The sequence below is a fragment of the Marmota flaviventris genome, chromosome 5 (assembly GCF_047511675.1).
Source record: "Marmota flaviventris isolate mMarFla1 chromosome 5, mMarFla1.hap1, whole genome shotgun sequence".
Taxonomy (NCBI): Eukaryota; Metazoa; Chordata; class Mammalia; order Rodentia; family Sciuridae; genus Marmota; species Marmota flaviventris.
The window spans coordinates 111,789,551-111,808,440 of NC_092502.1; the positions used below are offsets into that span (position 1 = coordinate 111,789,551).

Consider the following 18,890-nt stretch of genomic DNA (forward strand, 5'->3'; position numbering starts at 1 on the left):
GCCAGTCATGTTCCAGTTGCCTTCTATATCGTTTCTTATTTAATCCCCACCCCTTTTAGTAGGCCTGGTTTCCTATTAAATTGATACTTAGATAATTCTAAATCTCAGCGAAGTTTGAAAATTCTCATCCAGGATAAAAGGAACAGGTATAACTGTGTGCAGATCAGATATATTCCCTACACATCATATGCCAAGTGAAGCCCTGGCATGTGTCTGAATAGGGAGGAAAGGGGCCTGGGGAAGGTGAGGGGTATGATGTCAGCTATCTGAACTACCTGCAGCACGGGAACCACAGATGGGGACATTTACTTCTAGAAGAGACCTCATAATGGAGATGGTGCCTTGAACACATCACCTGAAAGGGGAGGATATTCAAGAGGGGAGCCCATGAAGGATGGGAGTAGCAACCTCCCACCGGGAGTACAGAGCCCATTTCTCTAGGCCAGGTAACATCTGAAATGTCATCTCCTCTCTGAAGCTTTGCCTCTCTCCTTTACCCTCTGGCCTCTTGAGGCTTACAGCTCAGTTCTATCTATTATGTCCCTACAGTAGTAGATGGCAGTTATTTGGGTATTCCTTCACTAGAAGACTGACATCTTTGAAGGAGCCAGTTGGCTTCTTTATCATTAGACCTCCAGAGGGAAGTAAGGTGTCCTACACACAGTAGGTGCTCAATAAAATTTTGTTGGCCAAATCAATAAGCTAATGATGTATACCCTACTCTCTTGAGTCCAAAGAAACAGATCACTGCTGTTAGCAACTACTAAAAACTCCAAACTATGTGACATAGGACCTCTTTAGATGACAATAAATATGAAATAAAGTGACTGACACATTTTTTTTCCCTTGTGATAAAGTTATCCATATTTTTTTCTTTTGGTTTGTGAGTGCTTGGATTATAAATCATTTAGCTCTGAAATGAAAGCTCTATAAATAAATTGGTTCTAGTGGGTTAGTCATAGAGCGGGTGGTATATTTTCCAGTCAAAACCATAATTCTAACGAGCCGTCCTGGTGATGAATGGAGTTATCTTGTCACTTTGTCCTTAATGCAATGAGAGGTGGTAGTTGGAGGGTGAGAGTCCTGTTCTCATATTAGAAGCCAAACTTTTACATGTGCCCAGCCAGGTAAAGCTTTAGAATGTTTTATTTAACAAGTTAAGCCTGAGGTCATGCTCTAGACAGTTGTAACTGAGTGTTGCAGAGAGAAGGGAATTTCTACATTTCCTTTGCAAAAGCAAAATGCAAATAAGCATGTTGATGGTTACTCATTTATCCCCTTTTTTCTTCCTTCCCAAAGCATCTCAGCAGTTTTCTGTTGAGCTGATTTATGACATCAGTACCAAGCTGGAGATTACAAAGAGCAGTATTTGAGAAGATAATCTGAAGTTTGGATAGTGAACAATCAATTATATCTATTTACACTTAAGATATCACACCAGGATCCTCATTTCTAGATAGGAACAAGTTCAGACAAAAAGTTTTTTTTTTTTTTTTTTAGTGGACTGATACCGTCTCAGGTCTTAACAGACTATATTTACCCACCACCTGCTACGCCCCAGAGAATTTGGTAGGCTACATTCTCTTAGTGCCTCATGCTGTAGACAGACATGACAGGGTCATTTCCAAATACAGTCCCCTCTACACTGTTGAGGACTCGGCTGCCAGTTTCCATTCACCTGATGTGTAGCTTTTAAGATGTCAGCAGGACAATTTGACCCCACTTCTGCTAGAGCTTTCACCTGGCCTTCTCACTGACAACACAAAGGGCCTGTGCTCGGTCAGCTGCAGAGTAGGCTGCAGTCTCCAGACCCCCTAGTTATGGTTAGAACTGCTGCCAAATTGTAGACCAAGCATTGTGGGATGGGAGATGGAGTAGTTTTATCCACTACACCAAATCACAGCTTGTGCCCTAGACGGAGTCTCAAGACTGTCTAGGCCCAGACTTTGATTTCACAGATAAGGCACTGGTGGCCTGGACAATTGTCCAGTTGTCCAAGTTCCCACAGGGACAGAAATAAGGCCAGGCTGAGTGTCCTAAATTGCAAATCAGTATATTTCCTTTGTGGAATGTGTACTATGAATGTACATTATATCATAAAGTAACATCACTCATTAGTAATGATGCTTTTTAATTAAAATACTAGAAGTACTATTTCAATAATCACATGACCTAAAGCAGTGCTCTTCAAATCTTGGTGTGTATAAAGGTCACCTGGAGGACTTGTTGAACCAAGTTGCTGGCCTGCTACTCAGTGAGGGATGGAAGCTGTGAATTTGCATTTGAAGGAGTTACCAAGTGATGCTAATACTAGAGCTGTTGGTCTGGGGACTGCACTTTGGGTATAGGGGTCTGAAGCTCATGCTAATTCCTGCTATTCCTCATGTCCACCTATGCACTGAATACCAATTGAGTTACATGGTTAGCTCCCCATCAGGAAGAGTTATCAGTGAATGTTTTTTTGAACTCAAGAGTGCACTTTTCAATGGATGTCTGTTATATTCTGGTACGGGATGAAGAGTTTGACTTGAGTCAGATCCCCTAGGTACTCGGCTCAGGGCTCTGATATGCTGCATGATCTTAAGTCATTTTACACTTAGGCTTCAGTTTTCTCACCTGTAGAATGAGGAAAATGTCTTCTAACTTGTATAATTGTGAAAAGATTGAATCGGTAAGGGATAAGAGAATTTTAATGGATAATGATCAGAAACCAGTCAGGAGAACAGAAATTATAGCCATATTCTACTTGATATTGTTTCAATCAACTATGGATCACATGCATAATGGTGGGCCCACAGGATAACAGGGGAGCTGAAAACTTTCTGCTGCCTATTGACATTAAACCCAGCACATTAGCCACTTGATGCTGGTGTAAACCTACTGTGATGTCAGTTATATAAAAATATAGCAATTATGTGTAGTGTGTAATACTTGAAACTGATAATAAATAACTGCTACTGATTCATATAGTCACTATACATAACCTTATAACCTTTTTATGGTTAAAGATTATTCCTGCTTATAAAAGTTTACTATGTAACAGGATGTCATGTCATACAAGCAGTACCCTCCTGTACCTTATGTTCACTGCACCGCTTGACTGCATTGCTTGGCTTGACTGAATTTCATGTTTTGTTCATCGTGGCTCAAGTGTGCTGTATCACACATAGGCACCCTGTAGCCTAGGCATGTAGTAGGCTTTGCATCTATCTCCACAATGTTCTCCCAAAGACAAAAATCACCTTTCTCCTGTCATTAAGTGATGCATGATTATACCCTAAATCTTACAGAGAACATTAAATAAAGAGAACTACTCAGATGACAGAAACATTCAGAAACCAAATGGATGGTGAGGGCAACCAGAGCTTTAGCAACAGCATAGAGCTGGGACCACTGCTTGAGTGAGCAAAGACAGGTGGAGACAAGGTTGCCAGAACCTCATCTGAGATCTGGGATATAGAGGATTGCTCAAATTGGAAAGAGGGTCTATCCAGCTGGAACTGTCACCATGGAGGAGACTCACTTCCTAGAAACTAGAAGGCAAAATATCTGAGGAATATAGCACTGTGCTACCACACAGAACAGGGGAAAGGCAAGAAGAGTCTCAGCTGCTGCCATGTTTAACCAATGCTAGTCATCGTTGCCACAACAGTAATTATTTGTGTGCCCCCACCTCTGTTCCTAGACCATTTCTCCTACACATCAAGGATCCTCCCTGTGCCTATATGTAGAGAGAATGTCATCTATGAACAAGGTAGCATGGTCATAAGTTCTGTCAACAGGAAAAAACAAAGGTAACAGTTGTTTCTTGACCAAGTGATAGTGTAAAACCTGCATTTATAGTATAGCTTAGATAATTTATACCACTGTTACACCACCGTGTACTATCCTTGCACTGTGTTCAAAATATGCAAACTATACAAGAGACAAAACCAGAGATCATCAAAATCCAGTTACTAGAAGATTATTGTCAAGGTTTGGGGATGAATGGTGGAGGGGAAGGGTACAGGAATAGAGCATTCTTGGTTTTTTTTTGGTAGCAAGAACCTACCTTGAAATGACAAATACAAGCATTTCTTTTCCTCATTAAGAATATAGTGAAATTGCCAGGTGCAGTAACCCCTGTAACCTCAGCGGCTCAGGAGGCTGAGCAGGAGGATCATGAGTTCAAAGCTAGCCTCAGCAACTTAACTAAGCCCTAAGCAACTCAGCAGACTCTGTCTCTAAATAAAGTATAAAAAAGGCTGGGGATATGCCTCAGTGGTAAAGTGCCCCTGGGTTCAATCTCTGGTTAAAAAAAAAAAAAAAAAAAAAAGTGAAATCATGGAAATAACATTGAGAACATTCATGTGGCTGTTCAGTTTCTTCACTTTATAAAAATGAGATAATGTGATGATGAAATAAAAGGGGTAGGTAGAAATCAATGAAAACTAAAACATTTATAAATCGAGAAGAGAGTGAGCTGTTTGGGGATATTTCTTAGGTGACAACTGAAATTTCAAACCCAAACTTAAGTTTCAAAACAACCTTTATTCTGTTGAAGACCTAATACAATGCATCAAAGCAACTTAAAACAAGACATAGCTCCACTGAATCTATAACTTGAACAAAATGTCAAGGAGGCACACTCCCCCCCACCCACCCACCCTAGGTGCCTTGTAAAGGCAAAATTACAACTGACCATGACATCCTCCCTCTCGTCAAAAGACCAACTTTATTTTAACAATGTCATATAAACAGATTTGTAAAAACATCGAACAGATTGTAGCTTTAAAAAATACACACATATAAATGAGATTTTTTTGTTTTGCTTTTTTTTTTTTTTTTCCTCTTTTAAATAGCAGCATCCTGGGCAGCTAATGCTATCTCATGGTGACAAGTTTAATGTTAAGTTGGATAGTCTTTCCAATTAATCCAATTCCATTCCCTCCCCACTCATCATACTAGTATGTTATATAACTAGATTTTTAAAAAATAATAATTTGGCATTTTGGAACTTTGTCCCATGTGAGGCATTGTGCTTTAAACTGCCCCTTCCTTAAATGACCCTAAATTCAAACAGATAGCAGAGTCTGCCTTCCAACTCACTTGGATACCATGCATAGCAAAAGCAGTTGTTAAAACCGGCAGAACTTTTTTCCCCAATAAGGAACATCAGTAGGACTTCCCAAACACATTACTAGTTCATAACCAGCTATATGACAAAGTAATTCGTTCCCCACAGTGACAGCTCACATAAACACACTTTGACTTGACACACTGAAAATAAGGATTTCCAAGATAAGTCATCTAGACCTGCTCCCTAAAAGGAGTAACTTCTAAAAACAAAAGAGCCAAAGAATTATGAACTTCTCACTTCACTTGCCAACAATTTTCACCTTTTATAAGACAAAACAAAGCAACCTCAAAGGAAAAAACAACCCATACACATATACAAGAACTGCACTAGACATTTGCTTGTTATGTACTTGAACTCAATGACTGTGGATCTGTCTTGGCTGAAAGGTGTACTGGAAACAGTCCATGCACATATACATATATACATATACCCAGGGCAGTGACATTGTCAAATGTTGCCAATACATGCCTTTTGCCTTTTCACATGGTTATGATCACTCTTGTATGGAGTATGAGGTCCCACTGCTCCCACTTCTATAGCCTTTTCACAGCTCTCTGCAGCCTAGTTTCTGGCTTTGACTTTAGGATGCTACATTGGGTGGGAAAAAAATGAATGCATGGATAAAATCACATAGCAGGAGTGGTTCTGCTGTCTCCCTTCATAGTCATGAGCCAGAAAACATTAGGAGATGACTGAACCCACAGAGCACTGATGGTCAAATATCCACAAGGACAAATTTGGTGTGCATGCCACCTTAGGTCAAAAAGGCATTTGACGGAATAGGTCTGATGTAATTCGCTGCCACACAGAACACCGAATCCTGTCTTCTGTTCAAAGAAAAATCTATTGCACTTCTGCTTGTGAGACACAAAAATGAGGCAACTGTCTAAATAGCATGTTGTTTTGCAGAATGTTGAAGCAAAAACACTGTAGCTTTTAATGAAACGTCTGACCTCAGATGTATTTTAGTAATTAAATGAAAGTTATTTGTATTTAATAGCATATATGATGTGCTATCAAAAAACAAAAACAAAAACAAAAAAACCAAAAAACACCAAAACCCCACAAGTCTAGTTTATCAACTACTTGTAACTAACAAACTTCTATGCGATGCGCCAGGATATCACCACTGGAAGTTTTAAAGCAAAGACGGACTAAAACCAGGAGATCATAAATTGTCTGGCAATGAGAGGGAGATGGTCAGATCAGAAGAGTCAAGTCTGAGGGCGGCAGTCTGACCAAAGATAAGACTTTTGCTCTCGAGTAATGAGTAGCTTCATAAAAAGAAGAAAAATAATACATTCTACAGAGATTAACTCAGGTGCTAGACTGATTCTTCCAAATGATTTTTTTAAAGGAACATTAAAACAAAACACCCTCACCTTAGTATTTTAAGAAAAGAGAAATAAAGCTGTGGGTGAATCTAATATTGAGAAAGGGAAACTGAAACTGTAAGATTCCATTTTAATCCAACAGGGTAGTGACCATGATCATCATCAGCCTTCGCCCCTTCCGCCATGGGTACAATTCCTGCTGAACAGTAACAGCTTTTGCATATGTAAATCAGGGAGGGAGACTCTCATCCTCACCCTAAATTGGAAAGATGTCACCACAAAATTTTTCCTTTCCCCACCCTCAAGTACAACACACAATTATTGGGATGAATGACAAGGACTGTCATCTGGATTCCAGCAATGACCACCACGACTTGAACGAGCTTGAAGAAACTCCACACAGCCCAGAGCAGCAACCAGATGCCTGTGTCTACTTGCTTTATGTTCTAAATTGAATAGATAGCTAGGAAAATAACAAGTATCCAATTAAAATGATTTTCTCAGGTCATGCTTTTTCTAAAATGAACATTTGTTGGTTGTCACAACTAATGTTAAAAAGAGAGGGAAAAAAAATACATTTTCTAAATGCACAGATTATACCTTGAAACCAGTGTGCTAAACCAAGGAGGGTGGGGAGCATTGTTCCAGGAAACCCAAAATGAACTCTCAGCACTTTCTTCATCAGAACTGAAATACCTGACCAGCTGCACTGGGTTAGAGTTACAGTAGGTGTGTAATTATCATTAATTGAGAACAACTAGCAAGTCAAAGTGGGAAAAGACTGAAGCAGAAGCAACTTCACTTTGCAGTTATTCGCCACTTATCTGAATTGTGAGAAAGTGCATACCACCCCTCCCACCACCCTGCCTGTTACAGCCCCTGGCTATTCCTCCCCCCAATCCCCAGATTCAAGAAGTTCACAATTCATTATAAAACAAACATTGCCAGGTACCGTATTTTAAATCTTATAACAACATTGTTGGACTCAGCGATACTTTGTCATATTCATACATCTTTTTCTTTTCTTTTTTATTGAATAAAGCAGCTTTGAAGCTTATCAGGCACTGCCCAACAAAACATTTAGTCCAAAAAAAAAAAAATCTGTTATGAACTTTTTAACCTTGGGCTAACAGCCAAGTACTCTGTACAAGAAAAACTGTAAAATTATTTCATAGTTTTAATTCTGAAGCCATTATTTTAAAACTGGCATTGTGTACATTTCTTCTTTAAAAAAAGGATAAGAATAACAAAAGGAATATTAACAAAAATCAGACAACAATATTTTCAAGCAACAAAAACTGGGAAGGGGAAAGCTTATTCTGAAGGTATATTTTTAAACTGATAACAACTTAATGAAAATTAAGAATTGCATAGCGCTGTGCATTTAGCCTTCAGCAAAACAAAAAAGAAGCTATTTGGTTTTGATACAAATCCATCTATTTGATAGTTAGTCATCCGATATTATGTACATATTTTATATACTTAATGTCATTTTAACTCCTGTTTTCCACGCTCCATTTTTCTGTTGGTAGGTTGTTTTTATCTTGACAAGTTTAAACAAAACATTTTACGGCACTTTGCTACAACAGATTTCCCCTTGAACATACATGAACCGATGTTCTCCCAAGGTGCCCCTCGTGAGCAAAGTGCCTTTCTGCTACATATCGTTCGGTTGTTAAGAAATGAAATAATCCACAGTGCGATGCGTCTGGGTCCACTGTGCACAGCGACACCCAGGCTAAACCAGGCTGGACCCAGCATTCTCGGGTGTGGGCTCCTCAGCCCTATTTACCTTCTGGTCTCCAAAGTCCCAACTTATAGCTGGTAAAGCTTCAGAAAGCATTAACAAGCACCATGGTTAAAGGCCTCTTTGTCCCTGCACGCAGAGATTTTTGCATTTCTTTTTCTCTTTGTGTTGTGTTTGTGGCTTTAAATTAAACCAAAAAAAAAAAAAAAAAAAGATAATAAGTCTGGATTAGAAAGATCTGATCATCCTGTAGCTCTAGGCTGCGAGTGTTCCCCTACTTCTTTTTTGTCCAAGAAAGCTCTAGTCCCATCTGAAGACTGACAACTTCCTTTCTGCAGCTCAATTCACAGGTCAGGCTGGAGAGGAGCCCTTTGCTTTCCAGAGGCCTCAGGGTGGCTGAACGTCAGGAACAGGATCAGAGGGTAGCGCTTCATCGCCTCTGCTGTGCATATACTGGGTATGCTAGTGTGACGTTGAGGGAGTCGTTGTGCTGCACAAGGGAGGTGTGTTGGTAATGTAGCACCAGTTCCTTCAGGGAGCTGTACAGGTTATAAGGCTCCGCAAAGCCGTAGCCAGTCGCCGTTTTGTTGATGACACAATGCTTGACTTCACCATCCACCCTGGAGAGGAGACAAAACAACTGCCTTTTGAGTTTGCCCAGGACAATTCACAGCTCTATAGGGCATCTTTAATAAGGTTATCATGGTGAAAGAGCATATTACATGGGCTGGTGAAACAATCCAGGGTGCTGTCACTTATTTACTGGCTGAGGGTCTTGAGTAGGGCCAAGCTCTGGGGCCAGCTTCATCTTTAAAATGGTTGAACAGGAGGACAAGAGTAACATGTATGTAAGAGGCTGAGGTGGTGCATGCGAGGCGCTTGACAGAATGTCCGGCATGCGGTACGCAGGCAGCGAAGAGAAGAGCCGTTCCCAACCATTGTGACAATGAGTGCAGCCCATTGACAGCAACACTCTCTCCCTCCAGTCACAACTGATAACAGGATTCCCTCTTTCAGCCCTCCTCAAAAGGTCTACACAACTCTCCACCTCTGTGTCTACACTGTGTTCTCCCGTTCTCCTACTCAAAGTTCTGTGTCTTTCCTGGGAGGAAGAGTAGTTCTGCAGTAAATGGAGGTCAGCCTTGGAGTACAAGGTATTTACAACTTTTTCCTATTAGAGGACGTTTATGTCTCTGACATGGTGATGCAAATGGTGACGCCAGTGACCCAAACTCACTCTTCAAAAGACTGTACACAATAGTAAGAAGTAAGTGGGGAAAAACAAAAGAAAAACAGGCCATGTGACAGAACTAGGTCTCAAAGCCAGACAGGGAAGGGGTCTTTCCTCTTGTGGCTCTGATTTGTACATATTTTATCTATAGGAGGTGTTCTTATGTGAATTACCTCAGATTCTTCCTCTATTAGCCTTCAGAGGCAAAAACAAACAAACAAAATAAACAAAAAAACCATGGGGCAGGCATTGCTACTTCCATTTTAAAGATGAGAAAAGACTTAAAGACGTCTCATGATTCATTTGTTGTCAAATTGGAAACCAAACTCCAATCTTATAAATAAAGGGCAGGTTTCTTTGGTAGATCTTTTTTCTTGGTGGGAGTGGGTACTAGGGATTGAACCCAGGGGTGCTTTACCACTGAGCTACATCCCCAGCCCCTTTTAAAAACTGGTTTGAGACAGGATCTCACTAATTTGCTAAAGCTGGCCTCAAACTTGTGATCCTCCTGCCTTAGCCTCCTGAATTGCTGGGATTACTGGCATGTATCACCAAACCTGCTATGAGAACTTCTTAATAGACATAATATCCAAGTCTAACTAGAAGTGTCTATTTTATTTCCTCTTCTGCATTACTATACTATAAGATTCAAAGCTAGAACTTTTTCAAATCCTTACCCTTAATGAATAAATGAAACATAAAAACTAGTTTGCCAGAGATACATACACTACGGAGCAGGCGTAGCAGCCTTGCTTACTGCTCTCCCGGACAAGAAAAGTGCCATCTCGTTTCCCTCGCAATAGGTTTTCAGCTTTGTTTCGGTTGCTGCTTCCAACATTCCATGTCTTCTCATCATGGTGGGGTAAATCCTCATCGTCTTCCACCAGAGAATATTGGCTACATAGACGAGAGAGAAGGTTTCTGAATAAAAAGTGCAGGAACCCCCAGCATGCCTCACTTTCTCCCCGACTCCAACCAACAAAGTCGGAACAGCCATCAGACAGTTAGATCAACCCTGCTTCTCTGACCTGAGTTTTCTTATTAATGTTTAGCCTCCAATGCCACTCCACAGGACAGAGTTAGCAATAAATACTATCTCTGTCTCCAAGTCAGCAACCACACGGAGGTACCGAGGCAGAGGGAAAACTATTAAATTATCCTGTTTATCCAGTTTAGATCGGGAAATTAATTAAATAGGAGGACTGCCAGTTTTCAAATAATTCAAACCAAACATACACTTAACCTTCAAAATATACTAAACATAATTTTTTTTTCATTGAAGCTTCCAAAAATATTTTGGGATTTTTTAGATGTTCAGGGACATCATTATGGACACAGGGTCATTTTACACAACTATGAGTAAAAATAAATCCAAGTCCTCCTTAGCTAAACTTTCCTTTTTTTAAAATTCCAGATAATGACACGGAGTTTATAATTTTCTCCTATGAGATGTTCCAAACTCAGTAACTAACTCCTCACTTGTTATGAAAACAAAATATGTCATGCATCTTCATAAAATGAGGACAACCTTTTGCTCTCTGTCATCTTAGTAACTAGCTACTTACTCTTCAGTATTTTCGTTGCCTAGCCACTCATTTAGCTTCTTTTGCCGGACACCTTTTTGAGTCAGCCACCTGGAAAACAGTTTTGAAAAGAAAATGCATTAATAATTCGTCCTTAACCTTAGCAATCGCCAATCATCCCCTACCAGGGTTTTGTTTCAAATACTTACATCAAGTACTGGTCCCTGGTCTTTCTCAGTTGAATGAGGTCTGGCTTAATGCTGTTCATACGTTTGTCAATCTCACGATACTCAGCTGCCTGCTTCTTCAAGTCTTCCTCCAGCCTTCTTCTACTGTCAATAATTTCACTGATTCGAGACTTTAGCTTATCATAATTATGCATAATCCTATAAGAGAAATGTTATCTGTATTTACTTGGGTACATCAGGTAAGTTCTCCCAAATTTATGAAAAGTTTCACTATTGTTTCCTGGAAGTTTTCCTCTGATAAAGAATGTCTTCCTATCATTTTAAATTATCCAAAGCACAGAAATTGAGACCATCAGTTTAAGCAGTCTTAAAAGATTTTGGTTATTTCTAGAGAGAAGAGGGAAAAAAAAAAAAAAAGTCACAGTTCACCCACCTCTGTATTTCTTTTTCATTGCCTTCACGTTTAAACTTTTCTATGTATTCTTTGCTGTACCGTTCCTGGGTTTGGCACTGTTCTTCAAATATTTTTATGGTTTCATTAAATGCTTCAATAGCTGTTCTTTTCATTTGTATTTCCTGAAACAAAAATTTAAAAAGACAATGTCACATATTTCATAGAACAACCTCTTATTGCAAGATAGTATCAGCATTTTTTACCTATATCATCATCATCTAGCTTGGAAGAACAGTTGTCCTGGGGTATCATGGAGGTTGGTTCCAGGAGCTCTCTGAGATACCAAGGTCAGTGGATGCTCATGTCCCTTATATCCCTTATATAAAAACAGTATTCAAAAAGAACTTGTATATATCTCCTCCTATGAAAGCTAAATCATCTCTACACTACATATATATAATGTAAATGTTACATAAATAATTGTTGTATGGTATTGTTTACAGAATAGTGACAAGGAAAAAAAAAAAAGCTTGTACACGCATGTTCTGACAGATTCAGTACCCATGGATACATATGGCCAATGGTACTATGTTAGCAGGTTGGGATGTGAATTTAAAAAAAAAAAAAACACTGATAGAATTTCAGAGACACACATTTCCTTTGAAGAATTTTCCTCAATCTATGGAAAATGATTATAGCTTCCATCTTTTTAAGCCATTTCTGTTATAGTATCCAGGTTGCCTTCTCTCCCAGATGCTTCAGGGCCTATAGAGGCTCTAATCTCTAGAAAAACACTACGGGCAAATTTACCCCATTTCTTTTGACAACAGGGCACATGAATGTGAGACTTCCACATTAAATCAATTTAAACCTCACAGTAACCCCTTCAGTTATCATGTGATCTTAATTTATCATTCTGATAACTATAGGTTTCATTTAATAGGGTTAGAAGTCCTATGCTGGAATAATCAACAATGACTCACAAATAAATGATCTCCCTCCCACTTCAAGCCCCAATCACAGCCTTTCTTATTCTTTTTTTTGAAACTGTCCAGATTTCACAAAAACTCACCTGGGAAGTACGGGTATATTCTTCATATAACCTATCATATTCCCGGCTTTTTTCTTGAAATTGAGTGTTATATTCATGTAATTTTTTCCCCACAGCTTCAATATTATCTTCTTTGACAACTTGATCCTAAAAGGATGGGGGGTTAGAGGGGAAAAAATGAATTTAGTTGGTAAGGTATTTAATCAAATTACTACTGTTTAAAGATTTTTTTTTTCCATGTTGCCAATTTTGTTAATCTTGCTATTTGATTTAGCAATTTTGTGGCATGTATAAAGTTTTTCAAACATGATTCCATGTAATTTATGTGCTTTAAAATTTTCTATAGATTTGAAAGTATCTTGTCTCCACATTATGATAATATGAGGAATTCAGTTTTGATTACCTGTTGGTATTTGGATACTGGATAAAGTAATTTCACATCCAGTTTGGGATTGTACTGAGCTAGAGATTCATTCCGGTAGTGGTTTATTAGTTCAACCACAGAATTGAAGGTTAATGGGTCAGAGAAGCCATATTTTCCATCTCGGTGAAATATTTTGATTAATTTGTTATTTCCTCCTTTCCTGTAAATACAAAAGAAAAATAACAGTATTAAAATTTCTTAATAAAGAAATATGATTTTATGTCACAAACACCCCAACTGCAGCTGCATTCTGAGACTCACCTTAGTGTAAGAGTATAATCGCCGTGCATTTTAGTAGAGGCATCTCGTACCAAAAAGGTTCCATCTGCTGTATCTCGAAGTTTTTCATTCACTTCTTCCCTGGAATGAACAGAACACAAGACAATGCTTACCTTTTGAATTCAGTAATCATAGGTTTACATTCTTTCTTTTTAACATTTTTTTAGTTGTTGATGGACCTTTATTTAATTTATTTATATGCAGTGCTAAGAATTGAACCCAATGCCTCACACCTACTAGGCAAGTGCTCTACCACTGAGCTTCAGAGTTACAACCCCAAACCCTATATTCTCTCTCTCTTTTTTTTATATATATTTTTAAGTTGTGAATGGAACTTTATTTTACTCATTGATACATGGTGCTGAGAATCTAACCCAGTGCCTCACACATGCTAGGCAAGTGCTCTACCACTGAGCCACAACCCTACCCGCTACATTCTTTCTTAATAGACTTTTTTTGCGGGGTGGCACTGGACATTAAATCAAGGGCCTTGTGCATGCTAGGCAAGTGTTCACTCAGCCCCAATAGACTGTTTTTTAGAGCAGGTTTAGGTTCACAGCAAAACTGGGCATCAAGTACAGACAATTTCCATATTCTAACCCCTTATAGATTTATATTTAGATGTTATGTTTTTAGAGTTTACTAATTCCATATTTGTTTATAAGGACATATTAATTCCAATGTCATTAAAAATAGGTACATGAGGGCTGGGGGGTGCAACTCACTGGTAAAGCATTTGTCTAGCATTTGCAAGGCCCTGGGTTCGATGCCCAGTACCACAAAAAAAAAAAAAAAAAAAAAAAGTATTCACTTTCATATTGGTATATCTATACTACAAAGATTCCACTTATTTTTTCAATCAATGTCCCTGACAAACCAGCACAGAAATTATTCCTAAAAGGCTTTCCTCCTACCACTCTCTACTCTCCAAAAAAAGCTAACTGGGGGAAAAAAAAAAAAGACATTTTATGTTACTGTGTTTAAGACAATAATATTAATGATCACAGTGATCACAGTTCTGCTCAACAGAGAATGCCTCTACATTTTGCCTTGAGGCAGTGCCATGTTACCTTGGTGCTTCCCTGACATCTCTGTCAATAATAAAACTTCCCAGTTATTAATTTCCTGGGGCATTGAGCTCCCACAGTGCTCTAGCGCCCAGGGACTTTTTTGGTCGTCTTTGGAAAAGAACCAACTATACTTCATGCTTATGTTGGAGGATATCCTAAAAATGGAACTTAGCAAGCTGGTGCTTTTCTTTCTCTTCATCTAAAACTCTGTATCGACTGAAAATGAAGAGTTCTGGGCCTTACCTCGAGATCTCTCCCCAGTACCATTCAGCATCCTGTAAGGAAATATTGTTGTTCATACTGTTGTTGGCTGCAGTGGTGGGTTTGGGCGGTTTAGGAGGCAGTGCTGCAAGTGAAAGAGAAAGGAAAAGTTGTTTGCAATTCCAACTCCAACTGAACATTTAAACTTAGACCTATTTTTTTTTCTTCAGATAAACATTTCCATTACAACAAAGAAAAAAAGAAATTGGAAATAGACACCCAGTAATTCACAATTCCATACACGATGAAAGACAGTTAAAAGAAAAATTTTAAGAGTGTGGCTCAAAAGGAAACGAAACTGAAAAGGAGAAGAGGAGACTGACAGGCACAGAGAATCTAGAGATGAACAAATAAATTGGGCTGGCCATGTAAATAAATTTCAGAGTAAATCCAGAGTCATGAAATTTTCTATATTTCTAGATTCTAGCTATATTAAAGTTCTATGCCTGGTCAAATCCATCTAAAGTAAGAAACTATGAACATGAGCAGCAGGAGTAACATGACTTGGCTTTAATTCTTACTTAATTATAAAAGACAAATTTGGTCTCTGTCTTCCACAAATGCTATTGCACTAATAAAAAAGCTCATCTATAGCAGTATGTTTTAAGAGGAGGAATTGTTTTTCTCTAATCTTAGTATTTCAGGCACTGTTCTGCCAAAAGCCACTTTAAGAAACTCATCTGTGACCTAAATCTCCTTAGTATTCACGTTAATATTCTGCTGGATAAATTGTGCTCTATGTGCCAGGTCTGGTTAAAAATCCTATCCCCTTTCTTCAATGTCAAATCAGTATTCATATATGAATTGGTGACAAATAAAAGGCTGCAGTGTTTCTTAATTGGGGGGCACTAACATTGAAAGAAAACAATTTAGGAAATAAATCTAGGATTTGTAGCTAAATTTAAAGGCATAAGTTTTAAAGCACTGTTATTATTTTAATTTATATAAAAATTATTTCAGATGTTTATCAAGAACATTTTACAAAGACCGGGACTAAATAATGAAAAGCCACCCTTTTATCATATAGTATCTTAATAAGAAAGAGAATAAGCCATCTCTATATCTGACTTAGAATAGTTTCTCAACAGTTTCATTGAGAACTAAGTTGTAATCACTGCCACATTTTACGTGCTTTCTAAAGTACCAAGTGTTATCACTGCAAAGTACCACACTATTCTCATCCACTGTCAACAGAGAAAAGCAACACAAAGGATGCATCCTTTTAATTAAAGGAACAATATACTCCAACTAGCAAAGGATCACAATTAACAAAAGACACCAGTAAAAAAGTGGAATATAATTCAGATCCATTCAAGTAAGAATCAGCATTTACCCCACACAGCTTGAGCTGCTTCCTTCCCCAGGCAGTCAAACAATCTGTTTAATAATCAAACTAATTTTTATCAATGGAACAAATAAATAAAAATAGCAATCGACAGAGGATCTGTTATGGCAGCTTCCAAAAAATTAAAAAGCCACAAATTTAACTGACTTGCTCCATTAATACTGCAGTATTACCTGGTGGATCCATTTCTATATAAAACATCAAGTCTGTGCCACAGTTTATATCTGTCTTGGCATATTCTAAATCCAGGTCTTCCATATTCCAAACAGTGTTGTACATTTGTGCGAGAGTTTCCTTGGCTGAGCTCAGTTATAAGAAAAGAGTCCGGCTTTCTTTGTAATGGTGTCTTGGAATTCATTTTAAAACCTATAAGGGGCTGCACTGTAACCTATTACATCACACATCCCAGCCAATCAAGTCAGAAAAATGTCACCAGACCACTCCTGCTTCATCAGTTCTCCTCTATGCCAGCCTTCACACAGTCCCAGCCTCACCAAGGACCCACACGGAACAGAACTGCCATGTACATATGCTCAGCCTTTCCAAAGGTGTTTAATTTGACTGTTCTCCTCCAGCAGTGAGTTTTCTAATTCCTTTTTTATTACTCCTTGCAGCATGGTACGCTCCGCTGTTGGCAGGTTGACAACAGCTGATACACTGCAGCTCGTAGCTTTTTTCCCCCTAGTGCATCTGTGTTTATAGATAGCCTGGCCATTCCTTCGTGTAAAAATCTTACAAAGGCATCAAAAGGTTATCCTTAAGCTATACTTTACAGTCCTTAAATACCAACCATATATATTAAAAGCAGAAAGGATTGAGACTAGCTTTTTAATTTGAGTCCTCCAAAATTCACTGAAAGCTTAGAACTTAAACACTCATCATTCTACCATATTAGAAAGGGCAATTAAAAGAAAATGTACAGAATTTTTTCCTCTATCAAACATGCCAAACTTAAAAACGAGATTTCATAGAACAATGAAAATTCCGCATTTTACTGTAGAAATGAAGATGCCTACTGTTTGCAGAAATAATAAACATAATTGTCAACATTCCTTATTAATGACAATTTTAATGTAACTAACATAACTGGGAAAAAATGCTTCTTTCAAAAAGAAGACATGTGTCAGAATGCAGAGTTGAAGAACAGTGATCTTTCCAAAGTATTCCACTGATGAATCCATCTTCAGTGCAAGCTGCTTGAAGGGGAGGGTGAGGTAATCTTTTTTCCCCCTTCTAGATCAAATGCCTCACTCAAATATTCCTCTTTAGCAGTATTTAAAGAAATCAATTTTCCTACAAATCTAATAATTTTGGTTCTTAAAAAACCATTCTGCATATAAGTCTGTCACCCTTACTGGAGCCTAATGGACATTCCCACTGTGACCCAATCACTTTTGACATTTACAATATGTGTGTGTGTGTGTGTGTGTGAGGGAAACCTTCTTACAATGTAAACGTGGCTCATTTAAAAAAAAAAAAAAAAAAAACTATAGCAGGGCTTTGTGATCTATGTACATATGTATGTCACATATTTCTGTGAAAATTTAAAGAACACAGAAGCCCTTACAATTTAGGTTTAGACTTTCTATCAAATTTGGAATTATAAAACATATTAAAAAGCAAACCAAGGCACTGTATTCTCTGGGCACTGTTCACTTGGGTCCCCTACTTCGTGTTCCCCTATTGGAGAAAGCAGGCTCAACCTATTCCCTTCTACTTTTTCCCACTCAGCACTTCACTATTTGCCTAAGCATTTAGGTAAACTCAAATTCAAGTAAAAATGGCCAAAAAAGATTAAAAAAAAAAAAAATGATTGTGGTAGGATATGTCCTTGGGTAGGATTCAGGGGAAAAAAATTATAGTTTAATAAAATGTTGACCCTCCCTCAAAAGTAAGGAGAGAAGTCCTCTGAGCACTGTGACCATGTAAGTCAGCCTAGAGGGCCACCCCCATGAATTTGGAAACACTTGGTGCAAGCCTTTTGGGTCCCTAGATCCCAGATAGCAAATGAAACCCAGCAGCAGGGAAGGGAGACAGGTGATTTTCCGTGGTCTATGTACACCCTGTACTGCCAACAACTTCCAGCTGATCACCTTGTAATTACCTCCTTCCGAACTTCCAACCTAAACCCCATCTTTCCCCCCTACTGTCCCCCTGCAGGACAGTAGGGCAGCGTCTCTCCTAATCTTCCATCTGCTTTCCTCAGGCAGCGCTTTGCATGAACACGCACACTCCAAGCACGCACACCCACCCTGAGACAAATTACAGAGAGGAACCATTCGCAGATACAAAGCCACAGTGCAGAGAAGTGCACAAATGAAAGGCAACTTACTTTGCAGGTTATGCATTTCAACGGTTACCCTTTGAAATGCCTGTATCCGACAATGAAAAAAAAAAATCCAAAAAGCTGTTCTTCCACCCAGTGGGCCAAGCCCGGGTGTCTCCCCCCTCCTGCTCCAGGCGGGCAGTGCTCGAGCCCGGCGCTGCGAGTGCGCGCAGAGGTGGGGGCGCGCGGACCCTCTGTTCACACCGCCGGCTGGGCTGCGTTGCGCCTGTCCCTCCGCCCCGCGCCCCGCCCGCCCGCCCGCCGCGAGTCCGGCCCCAGCAGCTCTTCCCCGCAGCCCGCTCACCGCCCGCTCCCCATTGAGAAGCCAACTGGATCGCGCTACTGTACAGGGGAGGGAAAGAGCCCAGGCGCTCGCAAGTCTCTCTCAGATAAAGATCGCAGCTTCATGATTAACTTGGGCAGGTTCAAATATTTGCTGAGCTAGGGATTTCAGGAGGGGGAGGGGAGCCAAAGTCAAAGTTGTCATGGGCTGACAAGTGGCCAATGCAAGACTAACTTGCTCATTTTCACCGAGGAAATGAGAAGACCATTGTAAGGGGGCTGAAAATAGTCTAAAAGGCTGTGGCGGAGCTCACTG

At 39.2% G+C, this 18,890-nt stretch overlaps 1 protein-coding gene across 4 annotated transcripts in view; it reads right to left on the minus strand.

Annotated features, from left to right (window-relative positions):
• Nucleotides 1-4,510: 4,510 nt before the first annotated feature.
• Nucleotides 4,511-18,890, minus strand: part of Pik3r1 (phosphoinositide-3-kinase regulatory subunit 1) — an 84,643-nt gene continuing 70,263 nt past the window's right edge. For 2 of the 4 annotated variants that reach the window (XM_027951597.2, XM_071612539.1), the window contains 9 exons: nt 14,604-14,706; nt 13,273-13,371; nt 12,991-13,171; nt 12,609-12,734; nt 11,576-11,718; nt 11,164-11,340; nt 10,997-11,065; nt 10,158-10,328; nt 4,511-8,820 (listed from right to left, as the gene is read on the minus strand). In XM_027951597.2, the coding sequence (XP_027807398.2) occupies nt 8,631-8,820; nt 10,158-10,328; nt 10,997-11,065; nt 11,164-11,340; nt 11,576-11,718; nt 12,609-12,734; nt 12,991-13,171; nt 13,273-13,371; nt 14,604-14,706 (1,259 nt within the window). In that variant the 3' untranslated portion in view covers nt 4,511-8,630. Of the gene's footprint in view, nt 8,821-10,157; nt 10,329-10,996; nt 11,066-11,163; nt 11,341-11,575; nt 11,719-12,608; nt 12,735-12,990; nt 13,172-13,272; nt 13,372-14,603; nt 14,707-16,139; nt 16,367-18,298; nt 18,503-18,890 lie in introns of those variants that run through there. The other 2 variants (XM_071612540.1, XM_027951599.2) reach the window with 2 other exon arrangements.